The 9800-nt window shown below is 29.9% G+C and overlaps 2 protein-coding genes across 5 annotated transcripts in view; one reads left to right on the top strand and one right to left on the bottom strand.

The window, feature by feature from the left end:
* Positions 1-2090: 2090 nt before the first annotated feature.
* Positions 2091-6518, top strand: LOC102671720. The gene is made up of 6 exons (XM_006619171.2): positions 2091-2678; positions 2961-3087; positions 3574-3671; positions 5095-5317; positions 5383-5917; positions 6009-6518. Exons 1-6 carry the CDS (start codon positions 2592-2594, stop codon positions 6337-6339), a joined length of 1401 nt encoding a protein of 466 aa, XP_006619234.1. The 5' UTR covers positions 2091-2591; the 3' UTR covers positions 6340-6518.
* A 465-nt stretch (positions 6519-6983) lies between these two features.
* The window catches only part of LOC102672024 (unconventional myosin-XV), a 63729-nt gene continuing 60912 nt past the window's right edge, over positions 6984-9800 (bottom strand). For all 4 annotated transcript variants that reach the window (XM_006619172.2, XM_031512192.1, XM_031512193.1 and 1 more), the window contains 5 exons: positions 9502-9686; positions 9257-9389; positions 8978-9182; positions 8703-8839; positions 6984-8619 (listed from right to left, as the gene is read on the bottom strand). In XM_006619172.2, the coding sequence (XP_006619235.1) occupies positions 8389-8619; positions 8703-8839; positions 8978-9182; positions 9257-9389; positions 9502-9686 (891 nt within the window). In that variant the 3' untranslated portion in view covers positions 6984-8388. The remainder of the gene's footprint in view (positions 8620-8702; positions 8840-8977; positions 9183-9256; positions 9390-9501; positions 9687-9800) is intronic.

The raw sequence follows: 9800 nt of genomic DNA, 5'->3' as shown, positions 1-9800 counted from the left end.
TTTTTTTTTTTTTTTTTTTTTTTTTTTAACAGAAAATTCAATGCATTCTCGAATTAAACGAACATGAAGGAACTCGATCGGCTGGAAGATCTTTTCTGGGACAAAGAGAACGTAACAACCGGTCAAAGTCGAGGGATCGATGATCAATAAACATACCACCACGGTTTGAAGAAGACTGATGCACTAAACCATGGCTATGGGTCAAGTGTATGGGATCAGATGGCGCTTATTTCGGACTGGTTGCCATTGGATAAATTTATTTTTTATTTAGACCGTGGAGGGGAGATGATATTCGTCTCTCCCTTCATCATGTAAATCCTTTTTCATCCCATCACGCTTCGCCACTTTCTTCTGTTTTCCTTTCCACCATTTCTTCGATTATATTCTAGAATATGTGTACACATGTATCATATATATGTATATGTTTGCAGAATAATGTTAAATCATGCATTATATAACATTTAAAGATTCTTATCTATTTAAACAATCATTCCCTTACTTTTTTTTCTAATAATAAATAAAATCTCTTGAAAATAATTTTTACAAATATATTTCTGTTGAAATTTTTTAATGAAAAATTGCAAAAGAAAGTCCTTGTAATTAATAATTGTTCGATAATATTTCTATCTAATTATAAAAAATTAATTTGCAATGCTTTACATCTCTTGCAAGAATTTCTTATGCAACGTTTTCACCTCTCTGTCTGATTATAAAATCAGTTCGTGATGATTTGCACATATTGCATATATATGTATTATTTGGAAAAATTTCCTATGTGATATTTTCATCTGTCTCGTTATAAAATTAATTTACAACGACAAGTAAATTTAACCACACAAATGCCACAGCGTTACAATTCCATTTATCAATGATTACAATTTCTTTTTTCAGTGCAGGTGAGATTTAAAGAAATTTTCCATTGTGTAAGTTTAACGATTGCTCAAAGTATTTTCGTCTCTGGACGTTACATTGTTTCCTCGGCAACCTGTTGCCCGCTTGAGGATCGAGATCAACGGTCACTCGGCTAGAATTTCCAATACAATGTTTCCAAATCGAGCGTTGCGAGTGCGTCGAAATTTGAGTCTCGAGAGAAGAAGATGATTTAAATTAATATCCAGAATAATTTTTACGATCGATATAATTTTTAAAAAAATTTTTTAAAAATATTTGTAATTAATTCTCCCTCTGAAATAAATTAATTTTGAATTTGCAGGTGATTCAGAGTGTGACTCAAGAAGATAATTATGCTGCACAGAAGTCAAACAGGCAATTTGTCGGATCGTAATATCGTTGCAATTGTCCTAAGCTTGATTCAATGTCTAGTGTCACGTAGCATCGATGAATCAATTGAATGTATGCTTGCATATTTTGTGTACGATGTAGTATGTTATTCTTCGTGGACCTCACTACAATAAAAGAATTTTATAATAATGCATTATTTAAGTAAGTATCCATTTGTACTTTGTCACATTAATGAGTTTGTACAAAGCAAATAATTCTCAATGAAAATTTATCCTATTAATACTCTGTTTCAGCCATATTTCTTCATGTAATGTATATTACAATTTAATTGTTTACTGCTAACGTAATCACGTGTCAGATGCAAAGTATTTATATATATGATTTGGATTTAATAACACTCTGGAAAGCTGAAATTCAATCAGAGATCTAACACTTCGATAATAAATATAATTGCTGAATGGGAATCAGAATGGGAAATATTTAAAATATTGTTCATGAAAATTAAAAATTCGATAAATATTCAGAAAAATGTAAATCTTAAAATTTTATCTCCATCACTCATTATTACAAAATTATACTTAAAAAAAATTCTTCTTCGTATTTTAGATATTCACAAGGTTTCGTTAACTTTCCAAATAATTGAAAAATAAAAAAAAAATCAAATGCTTTCGTGACTCGTTGTGCATACACCAACCAAACTTCGAAAGAAAAGTAACTATTCTTCTATCTTTCCCGGTTCGTTGTAACTTTATCAAACCGGTTCAAGGCAGTTCGTCAACCATTTTCTGTGCTATTTGTTGCGAAAATTCACATACGGTGCTACGCCAATGCACCGTACGATAATAGCGTTGTTGTTACCTGCAATACGCAGACATTTATTACGTGACACAACGTAGCCGGTGCAACTTGAACCACGATCCTCTCTATCTCTTCAGTTGTTGTTCGACGCGCGGCGCGATTCCTCCTCCTAATCCTTTCGTTCGAATTTCGCTAACGAGCGAGATAAGCTCCGTTTGCGCGTTTATCGATCAAATTTTATCTGAAACTTGATTTCGAGAAATTGGAATCCGTTTTTTTTTTCCAAATCTCATAGAAGCATGCACTATGATTTTTAGATAATAATTTCTGATTTGCAATTGAATTGAATATTTGATATACCGTTTTTGTGTAAACTTCGTTTGATTTTCTTCGATGTGATAATAATTATTCGTGGAATTTATTTTTAATTTGCGAGTTTTGTGCCGAAATTGTGTGAAATTTTGCGATGAAGTATATACATTTTATTCGAATATATTTAAAATGTTCGAATGCCTGATGTGTGAAAATTTAATGTGGTTAACGATGGTGGAATGAATATTGCGAAATTGCAAAATTTATCGGTGAATAAAATTATAATAATGTGGAATCGTAAAGTATTTATCAGGATCATCGAAGTGGTGAGTAAATATTTATTTAATTTAATATTACGAGGTTTTGTATCAATATTTGAATATTTCACAGCTCGTGTTTTTGAATTTAACTCTGCAAATTTATATTATGAATGATGATGAATTTATACCAGTGTTGTCACAATAATTGTAACGATATTTTGAATATTTTGACAATTAATTATTTATAATTATTTCTGCGAATGGAACACGGTATAATTCATTTTAATATATTGTTTTTTGGAATAGATAAATGAACTAAATTTCATCGAACGAATATTCGATTTGCAGATACTTTGTATTGCTTGTGTGGTGGCATTAAGGGTGACCGATGACGAGAGTCGAAGGGTTTTCCATTATTTAAGAAGTCGCAGCAGAGAATGGTCTCTTTTGAACAACGTCACGTGGGGTGCAATAGGTTCGAAATATCAATTCATTGTATTCATTTTATTTCTCATGTTAAGAAAAAATAAAATTATTTTTATTCAATCTTATATATATCTTTAAAATTATTCTTATTAAAAATTGATAGTATAATACTTTCTTCTTAATACAAATATTTTTTCAGAATATATGAAAAATAATTGGCGAGACATATTATGGAAGATTAATTCTGGACAACTCCATTATTTCATAATTGTTAAAACTTTGAATTATTTAAAAAAATTCGAGCTGTCTAAGAAATTGTCGCAGATATTTCAATTATATAAAAAATATTGATGAATAAATTATTTTATGCATCAGATAATGAATTGTTTAAAAAAATTCAAGCTGTCTAAGAAATTGTCGCAGATATTTCAATTATATAAACAATATTGATGAATAAATTATTTTATGCATCAGATAATGAATAAGTATAATATTCTGGAATGTAAAACACGCAACTTTTCTTTTGTTAATCTAGGCGCCGCTCTTGCAACCGCGACTTGTGGTGGTTACATAATAATCACAACAGGTCTCCTTATTGCCGCTGCAACAGGAGAGCTTAATGGTCGAAAGACGGTAATCATTTCCCTTTTTTTTTTCCATATCTGTTTGCGCAATATTTGCAATACACGACGAAAACATTCGAAATGCATTTTATGACCTGTTAATTTCTCCTTCCTCGACAATTATAATATAAGTCGTCACACTTCCTTAATAGTCTTATTGTTCGGTGTCTTCAAGGTATTCTTTCTCTTTTAACGTCCTTCGACGAACTGATTTTATCTCTTATGTCTTGTCTTGTGTCTTCGACCAATGCCCTAAATTCAGACATCTAATTCTTTCAAAAATATTTTTTTTGAACACTATTGCGCAAAATCATAAAAATTTTTTGATAATTATAATTTATGAAGTAAATGCCAAAGCCGTTGCAGAGAGATAGTCTTAATTAAAAATCAGGAATTTTAGAATTTAACTTCCTGTTTTTTTTTTTATTTCATACTGAAGAAGTTTCACCGGTAAAAGTAAGATTAAACGGATAAAAATTGAAGTTCTATTTAAATCCATTATATGAATAATATTAGCATAATGTTAGCAATTAAAGTTATATTACCTTTTACTTTTTTTTTTCTAGCCAACATTGATTTACAATATCAAAGATTTTCTACATAATTTTCCGCAAAACTGCATATACATCTAGATAAATGCATCAAATTCTTTTGCATTTGCAAGAGCAAACAATATTTTCAAGGAGGCACGTTCAAATCCCACGATATTAATCTTATTTTCAACATCCTTCCTGATTAGAAAATCTCGTTTTTTCCAACAGACACTCCTCGTTCATTAATCAATCCATGTTATAATGAAATTAAATCGTGACGTTCTGAATTATATACATACTTGTTTCAAAGGTTAATTTTTTCAACTTATGCAAAACAGATAGAACAAGAAATCTTTTAAATGTGGAGCATGATTTAACCTATCGTGAGAAATATCGTGTCCATCGTAACGTTGTTGGTGCCAAGGTTAAAAATATCCTTCATGCAAAATGATTACGAGAAGAGATACGTAACAGCATCCTTGGTTGTATGGCAATTGAGCCACGTAATATAAACTGTGACTTATTTAATGACTCATAAATGAGGCTAGACGAAGATTTCTGCATTAAGAATTAAATTTGCATTGAAAAAAAAAGAAAAAGAAAAAGCAATGTTGTTTATATTCTTGGAAGGAAAAATTTGTACAAAAGATGGATATAATATTTAGAAATATTTCATTAAGTACAATCTCCATTGTAAAGAAATCTTGGAATGGAATACGAATTATCGAATTATCAATTCTTAGTATACGTGCGAAGATCGTTTCACTTTTATTCTTGAAAATTTAAATGATAGAAGATAAAAAATAAAAAAGAATGTATTAAACGGAGGAAGTTATTAAAATTTAATAATGTTTTTTAATGGAAGATACGAAGATTCATTTTTTTTTTTTTTTATTCAAGGAAATATTCTTCCTTGGACTTGGAGTGATTCTTTTCGGTATTGTTGGCGCATTGTCCATGGCGTCCATTGAAAACGTCCCTGAGGATTTGATCGACAATGCCGCGGTTTTTGGGGCACTGTGTCTGCTAACAGCGTTGGTTTTCATCGGCGACCTGTTAATGAGCACACCTAAAAAGAAGAACAAGCAAAGCAAATTGGCGGAATTCTTGACCGATAAAAAAGGTATTTACAAAAATTATTGTGTTTTATACGAAGAAGATATCGAATACAAGTGTATAATTTTATAGGCAAGGAACAACAAATAACGACGACTCTTACCACGGAAAAAGAATCAAAATCTCCGAAAATAAGCGGTTCAAAAGTCTCCAAAAAAGACGATGAGGGAAATATAAACGATGGTTTCGATAAAGTGGATGAACAACGCCAAAAGAGTTCAGCCAAGAAGGAGGAACGAAGGTATTCGAAAGAAGAAGCGTATGGGCACGATGAAATCGATAATTTCGATCGAGAAGACGGAGAGCCGAAAGAGTACACGCAGAACTTCGAGAATGGAAGAGCTCTCAGGGATTCGCAAATGTATCGAGATCCTGAGATGCAAAAGGTTGGGAACAGAGATTCTTATAAAATGGCTCACAGAATGGAAATGCCTGTGATGTATAAGATGCAGGATATTTATCAACGTCCAGTGGATGAAATCGACACGCCTCGTTTTCCGATTGAGACGAATCGCAAAAATGAGACTATGTTCGCCAAACTCGTGAACCCTAGCGTGAAGATTATGAAAGTTGAACGTGATGTGGACGAAGCTATCGAAAGTTACAGGTAAAAATTATTATTTTCTAATTTAATGATTCTTCCTGCAATATTCATATTTCATTTATTATTATTTTTTCTTTTCTTTCTTGTGATCAAGATATTCTGACACTAGTCAGTACGACAACGTGCCAGTCAGAATGAGAGGAACATCGTTGAGAAGTCAGAAGAAAAGTCGTGACGTTTCTTTCAACGTTCCACCACCGCCAAAGGGTTATGAGCAGGAGCTTGACCAAGAAAAAGATGAAATCGAGATGCTGGAAGAATGTTTTACCTCGCTTCGAACAACAAGCACAGGGACACAGACGCCCAATCTTCGAATACCTTCGTCACCCACTGATCCAGGATACGTTCGACACACTGCCAGCAATTGGCCCCAAGAGAATAAAACTAAGACCCCTGGTTCGAGTCCAAATCGCACAAGGAATTGATATTATTATGCACAAAAAGTAATTAAAATTTTGCATCATGATTTCTTACGTCTGAGATAGAGTTTCCAATTTTTTGAGAAAGAGATTTCAAGGAGCTTTGTTAAAAGGATTATAGTTATAGATAGATTAGAAAGGTCTGTGAGGTGTTATGAAAATGACATAACATTTTTTCACTTTTCCATTTTCTTCTATTTAAATATTAGTCTATTGTTTCTCTATGTCTGAGACACAGTTTCCATTTGAGAAAAAGATTTCAAGGAGCTTTGTTAAAAGGATTATAGTTATAGATAGGTTAGAAAGGTCTGTGAGGTGTTATGAAAATGACATAATATTTTTTCACTTTTCCATTTTTTTCTATTTAAATATTAGTCTATAGTTTCTCTATGTTTTTAATAAAATGTTGTAATAATTTTCAGTGTCAGAAATTTGGTTGCATTTATCATACAGTTTGTATATTTTTACTCACTGCCTTTTCAATTACAATCGGTATGTTTGATATTATTAAATAAGAATATTTTTATGAATTGGAAAGCAAAAATTGTTTATTGTATATCTTTTTTTTTTCTCATTTTATTAATTCGATTATTTACAAACTGTATTAATTAATTTAAAAGGGTGACAAAAGAATCTTCATAGACACGTGGTTATTTTTGTATAAGTAGAATCTTTTAATATATAAAGTTTTAATACCTCCTTTCACATCGATACGCATTACGTACAATTATTAATAATAATGTCTCCTTGTGATAAACATGTAACCGCAATTTGTTAGTCTCCATCAGAACTTATTCGTTAAAGATATTAGCGTTTAATTGGATTTACATTTAATCATTTTTTTCTACGTGTGTGTACCGTATCGTTTCTTTTTCTTACATATTTTTATATATAAATAAATCGATTTTATCCAATATCAAGTTATTTATGTTAGTCGTTTTTCTTATATTATTTAATTTACGTGATCGATAATTTCTTCGATTATTAAATAAACGAGAAGAAATTTGTCTTTATTGGAATTGAAAGAAAAAGAAATCAATCGGAAAACGCAGAGAGTTTCGACGTGTTCTGTCATCGAATTTTATTTAAAAAAAAGCCACAAAGCTATTTCTCATTCTACAAAACAGTCGTCCTCTCTTTCAGCTTTTTCACGTAATCCTCTCATTCTCTAAACGTTTCTAAACGCGTATTTACAGAGTTGAGAATTATTGCTTAGATACTTGAGCATTCGTTCCTCTTCTTCCACGTATTAAACATTACATATAAAATTGTTTAAACTTAATGAAGAGGATTATCAGACATTCTCATTCTTAAGACTGGTGTAACTAGATTATCTTTTATTATTTTATGAAACGATAAATTGAAGATTGGAATGTTATTAAATTGATATATGTATAGTACGTTTAATTCCATGTAAAATTCTTGATCTACTTCCCTTTCGCATCGAGGTATAAGCTTGTGACTTAATTCTTTAAATTTGTTACGTTTTGGTGTACTCGTCTTCTATGGAAAAGTATTTCTTAAAACGAGAGAAAAAATACGCAAAATATCTTGTCACAATTTAATAGATAGTTAGAATGATTCTATCTATAATAGTATTATCAGATGTATTGTAATTCCCTTGAATTCTTTTCATCTCTAACTAAACATATTTACAAGTCGAAAAACTCTCAAACTTTTCTTCATTAGTTTGAATTTTCTCTTAAGAAATCTTTATCAGATCTTTTATGTCATGAATAAATAAATAACAAAAAGATAAATGTAATTTTATTGATAATTCTTTCAAATTTTCGAATATTCTTATTCTTTCTCCTTCTACAATGTTATTTTCAAAAATACTTATGAATATTGATAAAAAATAAAAATTTATTATAGATATTAAAAAACTTTTTATCGAGAAACTCTTTTTTCTTTTTTGTTCTCCTTTTTTTGTGTAATTATTTCTCTTAAATACGTATTTACAGTATTTTTCATTTGATTAAGTACGAGAAAAAATATAAAATTTCTAAAATTTGAATCCACATTGCTATAAGTGCAGAATGCAAATCGAATATTTTATCTCATGCCAAATCCAATGCTAGTACCTTGAGCATTAGTGGCTCTTTGTTCCATGGTGATATATTGTCTAATTAATCGTGAAATTTCATGAGCTTGTTCAGTCTGCAATCTTGTAATCCGTTGTTGCATCAAATTACCGCATTTCATATCAAGATAAAGGGTTCCTTCTTCAGATTTTACTTTTCTTGTAGAAATTACTTCAGAATAGGGGTAATGATAGAGAGTTTCCTGAAATTTTAATATTGATTACATAAATTATTCATACAAATTTTTATGTAAAGTTAAGAAATTAGGGATTAAATCATACTTACATGTGTGATTAAATCAATAAAATGCACTCCATGCCTATTGAGTGCCAAAATATGATCACCTCCCTTTTCTTTTCCTTCAGGCACTCTTTTCACAGCAAAGAAACTAGATCCAAACAATGGCCATTTCCACAAAATTTCTAGCAATAGATATCAATATTTTTTAGATATGGTAAAGATAAGATTTATAATTCATTGTATGATTCATTTTGATTCATTGTATAAAATAAAAAATATAGAAATGTTTAATGTTTATTGATCGGAATTAAAATACTTACCAAGCACTTGTGCTTTACAAGCAGCTACTGTATTATGTTGCACATTATTCCATGCTTGTTGGACCATGTTTGACCATTGTTGTGGTCGTGGTTCTCTTAAACTAAGCACTGGTTTTGGTAATAAATATTTAATTTCTTTTGTTGTAGGTTCATGATTCATATCTGCTGCCCTATGCAATAGAGCTGCTATTTGTGCCATATCATACTTAAAAGAAAAAAGAAAATGTATTAATTAAAAATAAATTCTATAAAACTATAATATCAAAAGAAAATACTCACTATGACTTCTTGAGGTAAATGTTCACCAGGTAGAACTAATAAAAGACCTTCCAAATAATCTGGAGCAATCTGATTGAATACAACTTCTATATACAGTGGAGCATCCAGTCTGAGAGGATAATACCATACAGATCTAAATTTAAAAGGAATTATATTAATTTTTCATAATTTAATTTTATTTAATTTATACTACTTTCAAAAAAATTATTAGAATTATATTAAAATCATATTTAAAAATATTATACCTGCAGAATATTAGGTAAAAGACCTGATGATTTTTATGTAATTCTGTAGTTACATCCAGTACATATTCATCCCTGGCTAAAGGCATAGTAAATGCATCACCATCGACAATACAATATAATGAGAATTCATCCATTTCATGAGGATTTCTTACAGATATTATGTTGCACATTTCTTCAATAACATCCTATTAATAAAAATAAACTATTAATAAATATTTATAAAATTATAATTTAATATAATTATAATTATAATTATATTAAATATAATTTATATTAAATTAATTTAATATATTATAAAT

This window comes from Apis dorsata, unplaced genomic scaffold (assembly GCF_000469605.1).
Source record: "Apis dorsata unplaced genomic scaffold, Apis dorsata 1.3 scaffold_397, whole genome shotgun sequence".
NCBI lineage: Eukaryota > Metazoa > Arthropoda > Insecta > Hymenoptera > Apidae > Apis > Apis dorsata.
This window is presented reverse-complemented; position numbering and strand designations above follow the sequence as displayed.

Excerpts from the sequence above, each read along its gene's own strand:
- LOC102671720 (XM_006619171.2), top strand. The coding sequence starts at position 2,592 with ATGAATATTGCGAAATTGCAAAATTTATCGGTGAATAAAATTATAATA. Across the intron at positions 3,672-5,094 it reads AGCTTAATGGTCGAAAGACG|GAAATATTCTTCCTTGGACT; the intron begins GTAATCATTTCC and ends TTTTTATTCAAG. Across the intron at positions 5,918-6,008 it reads GAAGCTATCGAAAGTTACAG|ATATTCTGACACTAGTCAGT; the intron begins GTAAAAATTATT and ends CTTGTGATCAAG.